Raw genomic sequence first — 20,429 nt, 5'->3', positions numbered from 1 at the left:
TTAAAATATTTTACTATATGTATAATAAATAGTGTAATATTTCCTCTTTCAGTTTAATTTTGAATAACAGTTTTTTTTCCAGCATTTAGTCTTCCAAGGTGTTTGTCTTGCTTTTGAACTTTGTTTTGCACAGTGGTATTATCTGATTTGTCTCAATCTAATCTCTTAATTTATCTGTAACACTTTTATGTTATTTCAGTAATACAAAAGCATTCAGGCCTTCATAGAAATAATTTTAATATAGCTACGTTTATAAAGAAGGACTTCTTTATACATTTATATCAAATAAATGACAAAAGTGTGAACTTTATAAATACTGGTGGTGACTTTGTTATCAAACCAACTTTATTTTTAAGTATTGTTATTGGAGACTACTAATGCTTGTATTTTAAAATATAGAGACTTAATGAACTCAGTGATTCAGAGAGCATGTGGCAAATTGTCAAAACCTTTGCATCTGCTTTCATAAGACAATTCATTTTTGATATATGAGTGTAAACATAATGTTAATCCAATAGTGGAAAAAGTAATTTAAAATGAATTTCATAACTTATGTGTCAGACCTGAATTTAAATATATCATTAAGATACTAGTTTTTCTTCTTTAATGTTGTAGATAAACAATATAAAATAGAAATAGTATACTAACATTATTGCTACATGTTCTTACAGATGAAAATGATAATATTGAGATAGATACTAACGAGGAGATTCCTGAAGGCTTTGTTGTAGAAGGTGGAGATGAACTTACTAACTTAGAAAATGACCTTGATATTCCCGGTAATTTTAAATTATAAATATTTTGTGTCCTGCTGCATGGCAATTTTATGTTTTTATTTTTATTATTATCTCACCAATAATGATAATAAGTTAGTTTTAACTTTCATGTAGTTTTATCATCTTACACCCTCACAAATCATTTAGCTAAATTCACTTTCATCAATTTTATTTTATTTTGTTGTAAATTTAATGTTACCACTAGCATTAAAATTGGAATAACAAATTATAGTTGTGTTCCTTTATTACTAATATCTTTCTCTATTTTATGTTATATGAGACAACTTGTAGGCATTCAATAAGTGGTTTTCTTCTCAGCCTAAATATTTTAGTGTGCTGTAGTAAAGTATAAATATAGTACCCTTGGAATACTAATCTAAACTGTGGATCCGATTTTCTGGCTTACTTTAGGATTGATAGTCATAGTTGTAACATTATTTAGCAGATTATTTCCTTCAAATGCTTAAATATTACTTCTAATAAGTCATTTTGCACATGCTTAATAACTGATTACAATAAGGTGCTTTGAAAGTCACCTGTTTGGACTGCTATTAAATTAATCTCACATATCAATAACTGTAACAATAGTAACATTGACAATTGACCCTCTAAGTTATTGTTTAAAAATAAAGATACTTGCTGGTGGTTTTTAATAGTTGAATGTTCCTTATGCATTGCCTTTATAAGGAAGCAGCAGGTATCAATCCAAAGCTTTGTATACCTGAGGGTTTCATAAATTCTGATTGAATTGAATTCTTAAGCAATAAAATGTCTTTGGGGATTCTCTGGACTTAAGAAGGTGAAGTCCCTAATATTTATTTTTTCCTGTAAAAAGCTAAAAAGGAATGAGAGCAGGCATTCTTCTTCCCAGCCCTGGCATGCCCCTGCAATGCTAGTCTGTTTTGTTTCTTCCTATGTTTGAAATCAAGCTGTTATTTCCCCAAGAAACAATCAACAGGGTCTTCCTAACTACAGGGAGTATCCAAGAAAATCCATGACCTTTTCTTAGTAGCTCCTTCATGGTCTAGTATTAAGTTATATTTTTATTAGGTCATGGTCTAGTATTAAATTGTACTTTTACTAAATAGAATATATAGTTGTACAAGCCCAAGAGAATATGGATATTTATGGAAAATCTTAAATATTTAACACAATACTGAACAACCTTTAACTTGCTTCTATTTAAAATATTGTAGAACTTGGGTAAGTTTGATCTTTCTTTTTGAAAATATTTATTATTGGTTGCCCCCCCTCTCACCACAATTACCACAGGCTTCACAGAAACCAATAATATGCCTTTATGCTAAGGACTTCCATAAGTACTGAGGCCTTAACTTTCAATTTGTGGAAGTATAAAATCAGTGACAATCAGTAATACATACTTCTTGATTTTACAATAGATTATGAAGACAGGAAAATTTAGCCATTCTCAGGTAAGGTGAGGAAAATTTTGTAGTTCCACTTACAAAAACTTTGTACGATGTATTAAAAGTTTATTAATAGTCAACCCTACAGCCCCGATTCTTGCCCTTTTAAAAAAAAGTCTCTGTTACTTTATGTATGCCAAAACAGAAAACACATCTCAGGCTTCCTGTTTTTGGAGTCAGCTAATAATATTGTTTACAACTCTCAACTATGCCAATGAGTGTTGGCATGTGCATAGGACAGACTTTCCAATTTCAGACCTTGATTTATTTTATGGCAATAAGAAATAGAAATGAATGCAAACTGAAATCTAGAAGCACATAGCATTTATTAGGATTTTTATCCCTGCTTTATTTTCCCCAAAATTCTTTTTCTCATATGTATATAAAAGTCATAATGTTTTAATAATAATATGTTTAATCTTTATCTTGATTTGACCATAGTTCATCAGATATTGTTTAAAAAAAGAAGCCTGGCAATATAAACTGACCAATTTGCATGAAAGTAATAATAGCATTTATTAAGAATCTTATAATTAGAAAACTTATTAATTTTAATGAAAAATATCACACACCAAATGGATGGTGTATCTTTTAGAACCATTTTATTAATGAATTGCTTTGAGTGAATTTGTTTTAGTAGCTTTACTTGTTTCTATTTGTTTCTGAACTATTTTGTTATTGAGGATTAATGTATTTCCTAAGAATGATTTGGAATTGTTTCATTTAAAAATTATAGATATATTTTATTTATTTAAAATTTCTGTCCATATTTAATGCATTCCAAAAATGAGATCATCTTTATTGTATTTCTGCCATCTAAATAGAAAGTACTTATAACATATGCCTGTTACAACACTGATTATGTATGCATATACATAAGCATTTGATTCTACAATATATATGTTATTGTCAAGATCACCTTAAAAACTTGTTTTAATGTGGCATCATGGATAAATTTAATGTACTGGAAGAACTGAAACTAAAGTAATATAATTTAGAATCAAATGTATCATCTCTCAGATACCTTGTTTGAGATAGTCTTGGTTTTTTGGTATAAATATATACATCAAAGACAGGTTTAAGTTTTCAGGTAAACATAGCAATTATAAACTATAGTATATAGTCAGAGTCTTTAAGTATGTTGATTATATTCTTTTAGGGGACTGACTTGGGGAAAAAATACATGTATTATAGGTATGTGTATGTATATGTGCTAAGAGACTAAACCTTAATTTTTCCCATCACAAAAAAGAAATGGTAAATTACATTATATGATAAAGGAGTTAGCTAAAGCTTCATGGTGATTGTGATACAACATACATGTATCAAGTCAACTCATAAACTTATAACATGTGATATATCAATTATACCTGAACAAAAAAATTTTTTAGAAGAATATAGTCAATATACCTAAAGAATGGTCAGTTATACTGTAGTTATATAGCACAAAGTATAGTTCATATATGTGTATATAGAGTTGTGTCTGATCTTATTTCACGACCCTAATGTCCTTTTCTTTTTTCTTTAAAAAAATTTAGTAGTATTTTTATAATAGCCCCTAAATAGTTAGCTTACATGTCTAAATGCATCTTAGTTATTCATAATGTATTTATATCTAACAGAACAAAACACTAAGGTGGTAGACTTGAAGCTGAAGAAACTCCTAGAAGCTCAGCCACAGGTGGCAAATACACCTTCCATTGCTGCTCAGAAAGCTGTAACTGAGAGCTCAGAAGAAGACTTTAAGGTAAATCTTAGTTGTTTAAAATATTTGACTCAGTATCTGTGTATTCTCATTTCTACTGGCACTTTATAATCCCAGAAAATTATTTCTTACCGTGTTCTTTATGTTAAGATTAAGTTATAAAATGGTTGTCAAAAAGCCAGTAAATGTAAATATGGTAACCAGTATGTACTTTTTTCAGAGAAACTATTTTAAAATGATATGTTGTTTAAAGTAGAAAATATTCCTGACTTTTATGTGTATCTATATTTTGCTAAGAAGAATATAATTAAGAGAATTCTAGCATATTTTTCTATAATCCTCTACCTTCAGCCTGTATAGATGAACTAGAATTAATGATAATTAATACCTGAGGATGGTATCTAATTGAATATTAAATTTCAGGATACTTGCATGTGTTTTGTGCCACTATGAATCTAAACTTATATAAGATTTTTGCCAAAATCCAACATTGTAAGATGATGATGTTGATTTAGACTTATTTGTACTATCCCCATTCAAGCCTTCCCACTTTTTCCTCGCAGTATATCATTAATATTTCTCTAGCTTTAGGGCACTTCTGGTCCTGTATAACTTTTCACCCACCTGCGGACTATGGGGACTGCCTTGCTGACTGAAAGGATTTCCTTCCTCTGACACAGAGATGCTTTGAAGTCCCAAAACAATGACTTTCATTGCTTTTCCCTTACATTGTCGGTTTCTATAAATTGGTGATGAAAGTGTGTGGCAGCACCAGAGGACTTTTGGTCTCTATCTTTGAACAAAAGGAAGCCTGGATCAGGTCTGATTTTTTGCGTTCAATTTAGCTTTCTGCAGTGGATTTAATGCAGAATGAAGCTGGCCTAAGAATAATACAATGGATTGAAAAGGCTAACTGAATTAGTGGGTTTAGAGGAATACATTTGTAAAGTGGCAGAAGTCCCTAGTCATAAAAAGGTTTCTTAAGATGGGATTTGCTGGTTAATCGCACTGATATTTTAGCATGTTGCCAGGACTCAAAAAATTTAGCCATGTTTGTTTATTTTGGTAAAGACTTGAGTTTTAGACTATTGGGAAGTTATGATGATAACAATATAATATACTTTTCTAAAAAAACAAGCAAGTCAAAATTATTTCTATGTTATCTCTATACCTAGCATATTATATGCATGATAGTACTTACTAATAATTATATTAGATGACTTAAAATAGTTATTTGCACTCTAACAGTGTAATTTTCTGAATAGATGAAATGGTTTTGCTTTCCAAAAAGCTTATGTAGTAATTTTTAAAGTTATTCCAACAAAAGGCATGCATTAAACAGCTTGTCTTTGTATGACTCTTTTTAGTTAAGATTTTTTTTAATGGTGCTTATAAAGAACATATAGAGTCCATCTGTTCTCTTGAAGCTTTCAGCATTGATTTGGGGTTTTATTTTTTTTTGATAAAATGCAGTTTACACATTTATAAATGAGGCATTCTGTGTTTGTGGAAAAGGATAAACTGTTACCTTCCCTTGAGGATTCTGTATCCCAGGCCTCCTTGAGGCTAGAGAATAGGCCATTGGAGGACTCCCTCATTACCGATTGTCTCAATGCAGAGGAAGGGCAAAGTCTTGGTAGCTTTTGATAACCAGTTTCAGCATTCAGCAGGCTTAGCTATTAGTCATGCATCTTAGCCTTTCCCTATTTACTTTCAAAACACTTAATAAAAATAATAAAAGATTAGGTATAAAATGAAATATTTGTTTGGTACACGGCACCTCGGTATCTGCAGCTTCCACACACTGCAGTGGTTCAGTCTTCTGGGATATTTCTTGTTGATAGAACCATTTGAATTTGTTACCAGTATTAACATAGGAAGCTCTGGAAAAGATAATTGTAGTTTCCTTAGCTGTAAAGGGCTTACTTACAAATCTGGCTTTGGAAAGTTATAGCTGATGAAATGCAGTTCAGTGGGGTAGTATTATAATCCTACCTTTTAGCCTTCATCCAGCATTAGTGGTTTATCTCAATGGGCATAAAATTAGAAACTAGTTCTTCTTGTCATACAAGTCTGTGGGACTACAAACTGATGGGGTAGAATGGTGGGGGTTGGGGGTGGGAAGAGATAGAGGCAGTGTGGCTTTAAAATGATACATATCATTGGGAGAAGACAGGGGTTCACATTGTCTAATGAATCGAAGTTATCAATAGTGAGCCTCCATTTAAATAAACCATGTTTCCCAAAGTTTTTGGTTACAAGCAGCAGAACTTGCAATTGAGCTATTTAGAGCTCTTTAAAATCCTTTTTCTTTCAAAAAGTTTTAAAATTGGTATTATCTTAAGTCATTGTAATTTCATGGAAAAGATCAGGACTGTCTTAACATGTTTGTTTTAATTTTAGAATGGCACAGAAGATCTCCGGACTGAGCGATTACAAAAAGGAACAGAACGCTTTAGAAATCCAATTGTGTTCAGCAAGGATTCTACAGTCAGAAAAACTCAACTTCAGTCTTTCAGTCAATATGTTGAGAATAGACCAGGTAGAAACACTTTTTTAAATGTTCTCCAATCTTATGATTTAACAGTATTTAACTATATATATATATATATATATTAAAAAGCTGATAATGTACACCCACGTTTCAATACACAAATATCAAGCCTTATAATAATTTTACATGTCTTTCCCCTTTTTTTAAGAGATGAAAAGGCAGAGATCAATGCAGGAAGATACAAAGAAAGGAAATGAGGAGAAGGCAGCGATAACTGAAACTCAGAGGAAGCCATCAGAAGATGAAGTGCTTAATGTATATTAATTTTTTGTGTGGTTTCATGATTGCTGATAATTCCAAACTGTATGTGGAAATAGTGCCTTTATTTGTTAAAATGAGATGTTAGGTTTTTTAAGATGTCAATCTCCAGTGCATTCAAAGCAGAGTGAGAGGGGTGCACTGTTGAATTAGTCTGCAGTGTGGTGATAATTGTCAGATAAAAAAAAATGAATTTTTCAGAGTTCCACAGCCCCAGCTTCCTTGAGACATTTCCATCAGGGCACTTCCCATAAAGAGATTCCAGTATTGATCTACCGGGAGGATTTTAATTATTACAATAGCAGATACCGCAGAGCTGCAGTTAGAGGGAAAAGTCACATGAGACCTGCTAGAATTTCTCAGCCAACCCATTTTGTTGGCTTGGGTTAATGGGTGTTCAACCTTTCCATTATCCAGATCAGCCGTGAATTACTAGCTGAATGATGTTTGCATTAATATAATATATATGGTAATTTCTTCACTTAATTAACAGGGAGGTTCAGCTCAGTAGGGGTATGGGCTGATCATGTGTAAAATTGATTTGTGAGGGAAATATTTGATAGACCGCAGGGAAAAAGCAGCTTTTGATGGACAGCTGTGGGACAGAAGCAGGAAGAACAAGTTTTAACTCGAATTTTTGTCTGGAAGCATAGCTCTATTTAATGATGCTACTTTATGATCTATAGCTTATCTAAATATTTTCATTGTTTTTACTGTTAAAACACCGTTTGTTGCATTTTAAAATCTTTGTAGCTACTTGCAGAGTTACCAACTACCTTTTAGGACCCTATAAACTTCTCATTTTTAAGTAGCACTGAGACCTTCTAGGTGTAAGAGCATGGAACCACTCACTGATATATCCCATGAAATATTTGGTATAAATAATAAGTTACAAAATACTTGAGTATACTACATACTTACACTAAGGATCTAATTATAAACTTTGTTACTATTTTTAATGAGCCAGTCAGTAAAAACAGTGAAGTTTGTATTGCTTATCTTTTCAGCTTTCTTATGTATTTATTACTCATATTATCTTTGCAAACTACTTTATTTTGTTCCTCTGAACTGGAATGAGAAAGGTCCTTTTTGGAAATGCACTCCTGTCTGGCAGATAAATACCAAAAAGGCATTCCCCAGATTATTCTAGATTTTAAAGTACCATCAGCATTTGTTTTCTTAATAAGAGAAAATACCCATTTTGTATGAATCTTTTTAAAATACTGTTTCTTACTAGAGCAAACTAACCGGAGAAATTATCAAGTTTTATGATTTCTTGAAATATTTCAACTTTTAGTTTATCAACTAAGCTTGCATGTGAGTATAAGTAATTTACTAGTTTCAGAGGTATGGAAGTTACATGTGTGGTTAGACATGTTTTAATTGATCATGAGAATTCCAAAATGTGATCATATGTAGCAATTTTTTTATTTTGCTTCTTGTTTAAGGAGTATCAAAAGATAATTTCTCATGACTTCTTTAGAGATTAGTATACTTCTAGGTGGGGAAGGAGTTTGACAGAAGAGGATCGTTCACATTTATTTATCTGCATAAATAATGTTATAAGCACTGATGGTAGTAGTGGTGGTGGTGAGAATAATCACTTAAGCAGTTCTTCAAAATTCCTCAGCTGCTTAGGAAACTTAGCCCTAGAAAGATAAACGGGTATTCCAAAGGGATCTATAATTAATCTATTTGTGACTATAACATAAATAATAACCTTGCCCCTAATGATTTAAATTTGTAATATGAAAATAAAATTTAAGGTCATGCTGACACTTTATAATAGAACTCTTACTTCAAATAAAACTTCTAAGGATAATTTATTTTAACATGGATATTTATAAAAAGTAAAATTTCAAATTAAAATTCAAATTGGCTAAATAGACTAATCAATGTATTAGTTGCATTATTATAGCAAGATTTGAAACCACCTGTCAAGTTAGAATTTGCTGCTGTAATAATTAGTAATACATCAACAGAATGACATGTTTAAGTACAGGAGCCAACTGGAACAAAACTAGAGATATTAGAAATTGCTATATTTTTCAAAAACATTTTAAATCGTATAGCCCCTATGAAAACAAGAAATGTGTCTTTTTCATTTTATATTTTTGCAAGAAAAAATCTGATTTTTGTCAGAATGATACTTTAAGAATCAATTCCTTAGTAAAACTTCATTTTGTGTATTATACTTTTAAACTGAAGGTATGATTGGTGTTTGTTTTGACAGTCACAAAGGGAAAATTGTCTTTTGTCCTATCCATGCTTTAATAATTCTGACTTAATTCTTAGGGTAATTTTTTTCTAATTTAGTTTTCACTTTTTAATTGTATTTTTTTTAATTAGTCAGTTGTTTGCATACCTATACAGCTTTAGGTTTATATTTTTACTTCTCCATAGGTGCACTTGCTTCACTCATGTTAACTTTTTTAATCTGGCAAATCAGGGTGTTAAATTATAAATATAATACTAAACTGCTGAAATTTTCCTGTTTACAAAAGTTTTGCTATGCTTTTGTATATACATACAACATACATATGAAAAATGTTTGAATCATAGGGAATTGCCGTTTGGTACTAAGGGTGATACTAAGTGTGTATTTCGTTCTCTAGGTAAGTGCTTTACTAAGTGTTTGTAGAAAAGAAAAATGCAACTTACAAGTGATTTTTTTTTCCTTTCCTGTTTGTTCTCGTTAACAGAAAGGGTTCAAAGACACCAGTCAGTATGTTGTAGGAGAATTGGCAGCACTAGAGAATGAGCAAAAGCAAATTGACACCCGTGCCGCGCTGGTGGAGAAGCGCCTTCGCTATCTCATGGACACAGGTACGGTGCCCAATTACACTGTAAACAGTTTTGGCAAATTGAGCGTTCACAAACTCTTATAGAGTTTTGGAAGTGTGAATCTTTGAAGCCTGAATGTTCAGCAAAACTGCCTTGAAAATAAAAAGGCTGCGATTTGCAGCCACCTCTCTGGGCCCTGGTGATAAGAGTGCCTTCATGGGAAGTGATAACTCGCCCTGATACCATGTGAGCCAGCACTATTGAACAGTGTGCTCATCCATGCAGAGTTGGAATACACATCTGTGCCTCATTGATATGCCACTGCTTAAAAAAAAAGTAAGATCTTCAGTGTTCTACTGATTCATTGGGAAAAAAAAGATTTGGCCAGCTAAAGCCATGTACTGCATGAAATAGAGCACTATGCATAGGGGATGGCTTCATGGACTAGATCACTGAAATTTGAGAATACTGTCTAGTTACTGATGCTCCTCAATTTTTTTTTTTCAAGAGAACAGGTTTTTAAAAGTCTGTAATACTGTATGTTACAGTTGCATTTGAAAGGATTAAGGTATATAAGAAGGTTTGTAAAAATGGGTTAGAGCAGCAAGTTAGCTTTAACCAGAGGGTAGATTGGCATTTAATGCAGATTGCCAATAGTGATTTGAATAGATCTAAGTTTACAAGAAGCTATTGGGAAAAAAACTGTGTTTGTGTGTAACACATTTATTTTAAATGCTCCTATAAAAGGGATTAAATGAAAAGTAAATTCAGGTCATTTATAACAAATTAAAAGTAAATTATATTTTTGAAAATACCAAACATGAAAACAGGAAATCTTTTTTTTTTAATTATGAGTGTTAAATTACAATAATAGAGTAGATTAATAAGTAAACTAGTACTAGTTAAATTAGGATTGGAAAACTTTCCTGAACTTTTCTTCAAATTCCTCCAAAAATAAGCATTTATATGGGACATTTGAAAATGCCTTACTAGTGAAATCAGTTTTTTTTAATATATGTATATGTACACACACACAGAGAGATACATATATATATATATATATATATATAAAATATTAGAGCAGGAAGAGACCTTGGGCTTTATCTGACCTGATGGATTTCAAGCTGTGTTCCCATAGAACCCTAGAGCGTCTTCAGAAGCACCTCAGGGGCTGTCAGGACAATAATGGAGCAGAAAGCAGTCATCTAGATTTCTTACTTTACTTCAGAGTAGCTGAGTTTATTTATTTGAAATAGCAGTTTTCTTGGAAGAGTTCATTTAAAGAAAAGGTTTTACTGCTTAAAATTTGAAATCAAAAAAACTTAAATATTTTTTTTTTGGCAAACTATTACCGACCCCTCTCATTATATAGAGGAGACAAAGGAACAAGAAAAGGCAAAAGATCACGCACATCAATAAGTGGTCAACCTTGGATAAGAATTCAGGTTACTGGAACCCTCTCATACAGGATCCTTCCTTCTATACCCAATTACCTATACCATGTATATCATTGTCCTTATAAGTTATATGTAAGCTCTGTCCTATAGATATACATTTGTGTATAGTCAACAGATATTCCATTAGCCAGTATACTGTCTCTCATTTGCCTGTTGCCTTTGTTTTCTAAGGGATTTTAGTTACTCTAATTTTAGTTATGCTAGTCATATAAGGAAAGGAAATATAGTAATCCCACTTATTCACAGGGGTATGTTCTAAAGATCCCAAATGCGTGCCTGAAACCACAGATAGTATTGAACCCTGTATATACTATGTTTCTCCCTATACTTACATATCTTTGATAAAGTTTAAGCACAATAAGAGATTAACAGCAATAATAACAATATACTATAATAATAATTAATAATAGTTATGTGAATGTGTTTTCTCTCTCAAAATATCTTATTGTACCTACTATTTTCAGACTGTGGTTGACTACAGGTAACTAAAACCCAAAATATAAGGGGGACCACTGTATAAGATAGTATAATCTCTCTAATACATGTTAAAATTACTCCCTTTAAATACTTTAATGAAACTCATTCTTTTTGTTGTTGTTTTGTTTTTACAAATTCTTTCAAGAGGGCCAGCTTTCCTGATAGTGCATCATAAATTCTATGTTACTATACAAGAAGCCTTGTGTCTCTAGAAATTCTGTTTCCTTACTTCTTTCATACTTGGAGTCTTATTTATGAAGAGTTTTAACTAAAACAGACTCAAGTTCTCCTTCCCAAATCCCACGTATTACCAAGAAAGCTTTATAATAGCTCCATTCCAACTATAAATCATTTATAATCTAAAACATTGTAAGAGCTTGATTCTAGAATTCTTTTGGGGCTTTGTATTCCTTATTACACAGGACAGAATTTGATCTAGACTGAATCTGCAGATTTAGACTAAAATTGACCCAGTTCCCTGACTTGATAATTCCTGAATCACCATGGGCTGTGTTGAACCTCCTCCAGGCCAAATAATAGTTTTCGAAGATTTGAGTAAAGACTAGTTAGAATCTGAAGGGGCCTCCCTGGTGGTTCAAGGGGTTAAGCTTCAGCACTATAAAGCAATCCACAGCAACTGCAGCACAAGTTCAATCCTCAGCCAGGTTGGTGACCCACATGAAGCAGCAGACCTCTCCTGTCTTGCCCGCTCCTCCTCTCAGCAGTGAATTTCAGTCAGTCCACCTGTTCTGCTCCCCATTCTGTCTCTGGTGAATCCTCTCTCTCTCTCTCTCTCTCTCTCTCTCTCTCTCTCTCTCTCTCTCTCTCTCTCTCAAACACACACACACACAAACCCTGCACCTCTGGCCTGCACCCCAGCTCTTGTATGCATACATAAACAAATCTTTAAAAACAAAAAAATCTGAAGTAAGAGATAAGATTTTAGGAGAGATTCACATGTTTCTTTTTTTTTTTTTTTAACGATTTATTTATTTATACAAGAACTTGGGTACAGGCCAGAGGCGTGGGAGGTTGAGAGAATTCACTAGAGACAGAGCGGGGAACAAAACAGGCAGACGACCGAAAGCACTGCCGAGGGGAACAGCGGATGAGACAGGAGAGGTCTGCCACACCATGTGGGTATCACCTTGGCCGGCCTGGAATCGAATCCACGCTACAGAGGTTGCAGACAGCCTCATAACACTGCGCTCTTACCCACTGCGCTACCATGTAGGCGCTCAAATGTTTCATTGTTTTAATTGGTTGGTACCATTTCTCTGGTATGTTAAGAGTTTTCTATAAATTTAATTGGTCGGTACCATTTCTCTGGTGTGTTAGAGTTTTCTATAAATTTTCTGAATCTCAGCCTTAGAATTAGCACAGCAGATAGTATACATATTCTTTACTTGACAAAACTAAGGCACAGATAGAGGAATGACCCAGATAAGATGGCCTAATTAGTAATGACTGAGTTAGGAATGGAACCCAAATTTTTAGACTTTCTATATTTTGACTCATTTGACTCTTTTTCTACCATATTTTCTTGACAGAAAAAATATACTCTCCCTTCTATTTCAGTATTTTATAAATGTAGATATTGACTGAATTTTTTATTGATGTGAAATTCATATATAATAAAACATACCATTTTAAAGTGTGCAGTTTAGTATTAGTACATTCACAGTGCTGTATAATCACCACACTATCTGTTTCTAGAGTTTTTCATCACCCTGAACAGAAACTATGTATTCAGTAATCTATTTTCTATGTGAACTTGTCCGCGGCATGAACTTGCTTTATTATGGATAATTCATATAAGTAGATTCAGACTGTATTTGTCCTTTTACACCTGACTTCCTCAGCTTCACATATTTTTAGAGTTCGTATATGTAGTAACATACCAATACTTCATTCCTTTTTATGATCGAATTATATTCTTTTATATGTATATATCATGCTTTGTTTATTAATTCATCCATTAATATATATAGGACACATGCCCACTGATGGACATTTAGGTTGTTTCTACTGTCTGGCTACTGTGAACATTTGTGTACAAGCATTCCTTGGATTCTCTTTTCAGTTCTTTAAGGTATATGCCTGGGATAGGAATTGCTGGGTCATGTAGTAATTCTCTATTCAACTCTTTGAAGAGCTGTACTCCATTTTATTTTATTTTTTTAGCATTTTATTTTATATAATTATTACATCATTTTTCATTTTTACACAATGTATGCGTTTTCATTTTGGTTATATTCCCCATACAATTGCATCTCCACCCTTATTTTGACTCTAGTCCTTCCTTTCCCCGCCCCTCCCTGCCCTCCCCCCATAGTGTATCTCTGGTTTATAGTTGCTTGTTGATTTTGATTTTTACTTTGTATTTATTAGTCTTTTTCCTGGTCCCTTATTTAGGTTTTCTAAATTCCTGCTATGAGTGAGACCATCTGGTATTTTTCTTTTTCTTTGACTTATTTCACTGAGCATGATCCCTTCTAGCTCCATCCATATTGCTGCAAACTGCATGTGTTTATCTTTTTTGATTGCTGAGTAATATTCCATTGTATATATGTACTACATCTTCTTGATCCAGTCATCTATTTTTGGGCATTTGGGTTGTTTCCATAGCTTGGCTATTGTAAATAGTGCTGCTATAAGCATAGGGATGCCGGTGCCCTTTGGAATTAATGTTTCTATGTCATTTGGGTAAATACCTAGGAGTGGAATTGCTGGATCATATGGAAGCTCTATGTTTAGTAGGTCACGAAATCTCCACATAGCTCTCCATAGTGGTTGGACCAGTTTGCACTCCCACCAGCAGTGCAGGAGAGTTCCTTTTTCTCCACAACCTCACCAACATTTGTTGTTGCTAGTTTTTTTAATATGTGCCATTCTCACTGGTGTAAGATGGTATCTCATTGTAGTTTTTGATTTGCATTTCCCTGATTATAAGTGATGTTGAACATTTTTTCATATGCCTGTTGGTTATTTGCATTTCCTCTTCAAAGAAGTTTCTTTTTAACTCTGCTGCCCATTTTTTGATTGGGATTATTTTCTTTGTTTTTGTTGAGTCTCATCAGCTCTTTGTAGATTTTTGTGATCAGTCTTTTCTCATTAGTGTTGGGTGCAAAAATGTTCTCCCAGTCGGTGTGGTTTCTCTTTGTTTTTGTTATTGTCTCTTTTGCTGTGCAGAAGCTCTTTAATTTGATGTAGTCCCAGCTGTTTATCTTTGCCTTCACTATCAATGCTTTGGGTGATGTGTATGTAAAGATGTCTTTGAGGTGCATGTCATGTTGTGTTTCCCCGATATTTTTTTCTATGTATTTTATGGTTTCAAGTCTTATGTCTAGTTCTTTAATCCAATTTGAGTTGGTTTTTGTGCATGGTGTGAGGCAGTAGTCAAGCTTCATTCTTTTGCATGTAGCAGTCCAGTTTTCCCAGCACCATTTATGGAACAAACTTTCTTTGTTTATGAGGTTTATTTAGAAGTTGATTTTGTGGAATTCAGATTACATTTAAAAAAAAAAAACCACACTACTGTAAATGTTCACAGGTCAGGGAAACCCACAAAAACTTATTTAATGTTAACAAAAATAATATTGATGGTTGACCTAAACCTGAGTCCTAGGTTCCCAAAAGTTGACCAGCTGTGGGTTTAAAGCACTAACCCCTTTGACATTGAAGCCCTTGTATCCTAATTAAAAAGAATTGGAGCCCTGGTAGTAGCCTGGATTGTTGTGTATTTTCCTGGCTTGTTGGGAGAAGGCTATTTTAAGAAAGTAGGAAAGGAACGTAAGAGATCCTAGTGGGTTCTATAACAAGCTGGGGGTGTAACAGGGATGAGAATTGCAGTGGCAGGGCATGGATGCCCACATCCTGTTGGGGAAAGGAATCAATGATAGAGACATAGCATCTGTGGGAACTTGTATATGAATGAATCCTTCTGAAATTGAATAACCCTAAATCAGTGATAATCTAAATACTAAAGAACAATACTATGGTTGTGTGTGTTTGTGTTTGTGTGTGTGAGAGTGTGTGTGTGTGTGTGTGTGTGTGTGTTTTCTGCCACTCCATCTTGGGATCTGTGAAGTCTTTATGAAAATACTAGAGATTTTTTTTTTTCACTAATTCATAATGACTTTGTTTCGATTTTGTTTTTTGTTTGATTTGGTAATTGCTGCAAGGAAGGAATTTTTAAATTTCTTTTGCCTAAAATTTATAATGATTATTTCTTTTGGAACACTAAAACATGTTATTAGAAACATGAGCTAAATTTGGCATTTTGTACGTAAGTATAGCACTAAATCTGTATAACAGCAATGTTGTAACCTTTGTCATACCTGGAATAATTCTGAAGTTTCAAGGGGAAAGTTGCATTCTCAACCTATTTTCGTTTGGTGATTATCAAATGCTCTTATTGTAGAATTGCAGTGTTTTAAACTAAAGATTTGTTAATTGAGAATTTTTTACTTTTGAGCATAAAAATAAAATATTCAACAGGAAATTATTATAAAATTGCATCTTAAAATGTGATGGCCTTTAAACCCTGAATAAAGTGATTATAATAACTTCCACTGATTATAAACTGTATACTACAAAGCCTACTCATTAAAAATATTATATATACTTAAGGCTATATAAATTAAAAGAAATGGGCCTGCCTAGTGGCATAGGGGTTCAGTCTCGGCGCTTTACACTATCTCTGCTGCCACCTGTGTTTGATCTGTGGCTGGGGAGCTAACTCATATAAGGTGCAGCAGACTTCTGTCTCATCCACTGCTCCCCTTAGCAGTGTATTTCAGTAAATATGTTTGTTCTGCTGCCACCTCTGTCTCCGATGAATCCTCTCGCGCTTGCACCTCTGGCCTACACCCTAGTTCTTCTATGCATACATAAATAAAAGTAAATCTTTTTTTAAAAAAAAAAAGTAACTTTCCTACATTTTCCTCAGAATCTTTCTTTACCTCATCCTTGAGAAACCAAACATAGTATTAAAGTTGTCTTAAAGCAGAGACTTTGATCCACAAAAAAGTCAAATTAAATTTTATAAGTTATGGGGAACTTTCCCCTTGAATCTTCAGAATTATCCATTACCTTTATCTAAATATGACAATAATAGCCAATATTTCCTGCATGCTTATTATTATATATGTCTAGCTCTCTGGAAAATGGCTTACATACATCATTTCTTTGTTTCTTACACTGAGGTAGGCTCCTATGAGATAGGGTCGTTTAATCACTAGAATGATTACTAATCACTTTTTACAGTGAGGAAACTCGGGCTCTGATTCATACATACAGTTCTCAAGCTGTGGGGCTAGGAATCAAACCCAGTCTAATGACATTGGAGCCCAGCATCCACACATCTCATAAAGTGGTTTCTGTTTTATCGCTCATCTTCTCAGAGGTGAACTTCATATTTTTCTGGGATTTTATTACTAATTCTTAGGACCCTTTAATCACCATTTTTTGATTTGTGAACAGTATTCATTCAGCTTATGAGAAAAGTCATTTTAGCAACTCATTTGGCCCATTAAGAGACCCAACAAGCTGATGTTTCCTTTAACATTGTTCTGTATCCTAGTCATCATTATGTAATATGCATGAAAATCAGGTTGCAAAACATCTTTCTTTGGAATAATAAAAAATAAAAACAAATTTCTCTTCAAAGGAAGCACCTAACTCTGCTAATCCTTAGAAAGTTCTGAAACAGGGCCTCCCCAGTGGTGCAGAGGTTGAGGACTGGGCTGTGAAGCTGCCCACAGCCTCTGCCGCGACCATTCGATCCCAGGCTGCCGGCGAGGGTCCCAAATGGCATGCAGACCTCTCCTGCCGCGCCCACTACTCCCCTCAGCAGTGTGCTTTGTCAGTCTGCCTGTTCTGCTCTCCCCATTGGCTCTGGTGAATTCTCTCACCCTCCGCGCTTCTGACTGTACCCAGTGCTTGTATAAATAAATAATAAATCTTAAAAAAAAAAAAAAAAAGAAAGTTCTGAAACACAAGCATTATAACCTTCAGAGGGTTTTCATTCCAGGATCAGGTACTAATGAATGAATACCACAGGATGGTATTCTGACATATGTTAAAAGTAAAACTTACTAAAATTTTAAGTGATTGACTTCTAAATATAATATTTTTATATCAGCAGTTTACTACTTATGCACTGGATATGTATGCATATACATTTCTTATATTCAAGCCCCTTACTTTTATTCTTAAAATAAAAATGTAATCATGGTGTTTCAGTATGATAATATAATCAGCTATTTTTTTTAAAAGCTATAATTTGTTGCTGTATTAGATGTTCTTATAGAAAATTAGTTCTTCAGTAGCATGAATACTGGTTCAGTTAATGTCACATCTCTTGATTAGAGTCTAAATACTTAAAATTGAGTCTCCCTGGTGGAACAGGGGTTAAAGTCACAGTGCTCTCAAACTATCACCAGCCATTGTGGCATGGGTTCGATCCCTGGCCAGGGATCTGACCCTCATGGTGCAGCGGAACTCTCCTGTCTCACCCACTGCTCCCCTCAGCAGTGTATTTCAGTAGATCTGCCTGTGCGGCCTGTGCTGCTTCCCACTCTGTCTCTGGTAAATCCTCTCACCCCCTGAGCCTATGGCCTACACCCCAGTTCTTCTGTGCATAAATAAATTTTAAAAATAAATAAATACTTAAAATTAATACATTTCATTTCCAGAGGGTTTTTACTTAAGTTTTTGAATGCTGTGTATGATTACAAAAGATTTGCTCTGTAAATGAGTAAGAAAAAAGGCACGTGCAGAATGTGTAAAAAAGCATTTGTGTCATCAAGATATAGAGTAATATAATTTTAACTTCACTAATTTATTTTGCCATGATGACCAACATTAAATGATCATGAAGACCAAGTTATCTTGTTAGGATAACAGGATGCCTCTTCTATGCTATAACTGGTATATTCTATGAATAAAACAGAGTTTTGTTGCTGTGACTTACAGATACCTTATGTATGCAAACTTCAAAATACAACTCAAGAGTTCAAAATCTTTCTAAGTGTCATGTTACTATTTTAAACTATGTTTATTTCTTGGTTTTTTTAATCTGTATTTTCTCAGTTCTAACCTCTCCCTCCCCAAGTTACATTCTTAACTTTATCATGATTATATGTTTGGTCTATATATTTTTTAATGTTTTGAATGATTAGACATAGACTAATAAGATCAGATAGATATAAATTCAGTTAGTTATTAAATAGGCAGTATTTACTGTTTGAGACCCTATAGATATTATCAGATAATGAACATGTTTATGGTGCTATATAAGGATTAGTTAAATAACAAAAACTCTATTGACCACCAATGGTAAAGGTAATTGAATTAGCAGAGCAGTAAAATAAATGTAGACAAAATAAATATAGACAAGAGAATATGGGAAAGCTTCTGTAATGTTTTAGATTAATAAGCATGCAGAATTCTTCACATTTTTTATTACGTTGTCCCTAGATGAATTCAAAGTAATTGGGGTGGTTAATTTTATTTACACAGAGCCGTTCACAGCGCATTAAATAATAGAGATAATTGAACAAGAATTGTCAAGTGTGTACTGATATCAGACATATTACAGAAGGGAATGTGCATAAAACTTCATTTCTATGCAGCCATTGTTTATGGTAATTAAGTACACAGATTTATCCCTTGGTTGCCTTCCAAGCTTATGGCAACTGCTATTGTTGTGCTCCATTAATATGTAATCAGGAAATAGTTTAATTTTCTAATCTGCAGTTTGAGAATTCACTTTCTAACAACTCTTAATTACTGCATTGCCCTAATGATGCTCATGGTTATGAAAATTGAACCAATAAACTCAGTGGAAGAAGCCAGAGGGGATTATAATTCCAGAGGTGGTGCTTACTTAATAAACTTGTTATGCCTTCACCAGAGGGAGCTCAGTGTCCTTCAAAAGCGTTTAATTTTATATTTTAGATTTGCATCTTCACTGTGTAAGGAGTTAAAGTTTTGGATGAAGAATTATTCTAAAATATGTTATGAAAAGTGAGATAATGTTATCCTTATGCCTTTAAAGCATTTTATTCTTTCAAAAGTGAATTATTTAGAGAATAGTTTACAAAAGGCTATAGCTTTTGTTTTAAATTAACTTTGAAGAACTTACTTATATAAATACTTATTTTTCTAATCCACCTTAAACCATGTAAGTATATATAGGAGCCTTCTCGTGAAATGTTTGAATAGCATTTTGGTTTTGACTGATTATTCTACTTTTGACTCTGCCCATAACTTTCTCTTTTTTCCTCTTCCCTTCTTCCCCACTTGACTATAAAATTTAAAGACTGGCATATCATCCAATTATTAGGTGGTAGATATTTGGTTCTTTTCCATAACAATTCAATTCAAAATTTAAACAAAACTGACTATAGAAGGTTTGTAAGGCTTATTTTATGAGATGAAGGATTTTATGGAAGTAATTTCTTAGCCATATCTCAAAGAAACAAAGGACATGTCATTTATCAAGCTAAGAAAAGTTGTATTTGAAGAACCTCTTCTTTTATATGAGCTTTTTTTACAGAATATGGTCTTTCCTAAAATCAAGTAAGCGTGATTGGTAACAACACAGATTCATCTAAGCATTTCTCTATCAAGTACATGAAAAGAATTTTTATATGTTAACAAGGATAAAACGTGAATTTTGTTAATACTCTCTAGTACAGACTTGTTCTTTCAATGAAGGTAGAGAATAGCTTCAGTAAAATAAGAAAATAAATGGATTTTAGCAGTGTGGGTTATTTTCTACCTAATGAAATTTCTGTCATAGTATAGGTGAAATATTTATTTTTAGGATAATGCTCCAGTTATTTATTTTCTTATATTTTCCATTTTCTTGACATTTATTACAACTTTGTGTTGGTAGAGTTTGTAATGAGTTCCACTGATACTCTGAAATAATACATACACTAAAAAAGATTTCTCAAACTTCAGTATGCATCATAATTATAT

The 20,429-nt window shown here is 33.2% G+C and overlaps 1 protein-coding gene across 10 annotated transcripts in view; it reads left to right on the top strand.

Moving 5' to 3' along the window:
- The window catches only part of EHBP1 (EH domain binding protein 1), a gene marked incomplete at its 3' end in the record, with an annotated part of 325,825 nt that overhangs the window by 270,913 nt on the left and 34,483 nt on the right, over window positions 1-20,429 (top strand). For 4 of the 10 annotated variants that reach the window (XM_084235971.1, XM_084235975.1, XM_084235968.1 and 1 more), the window contains 5 exons: window positions 672-779; window positions 3,826-3,950; window positions 6,312-6,450; window positions 6,611-6,717; window positions 9,423-9,546. In XM_084235971.1, coding sequence (XP_084092097.1) covers window positions 672-779; window positions 3,826-3,950; window positions 6,312-6,450; window positions 6,611-6,717; window positions 9,423-9,546 — 603 coding nt within the window. The remainder of the gene's footprint in view (window positions 1-671; window positions 780-3,825; window positions 3,951-6,311; window positions 6,451-6,610; window positions 6,718-9,422; window positions 9,547-20,429) is intronic. The other 6 variants (XM_084235967.1, XM_084235974.1, XM_084235973.1 and 3 more) reach the window with 2 other exon arrangements.

Source organism: Talpa europaea (genome assembly GCF_964194135.1).
Source record: "Talpa europaea genome assembly, chromosome: 6".
NCBI lineage: Eukaryota > Metazoa > Chordata > Mammalia > Eulipotyphla > Talpidae > Talpa > Talpa europaea.
Note: the sequence above shows the minus strand (reverse complement) of the source record. Positions and strands in the feature narration are given on the sequence as shown.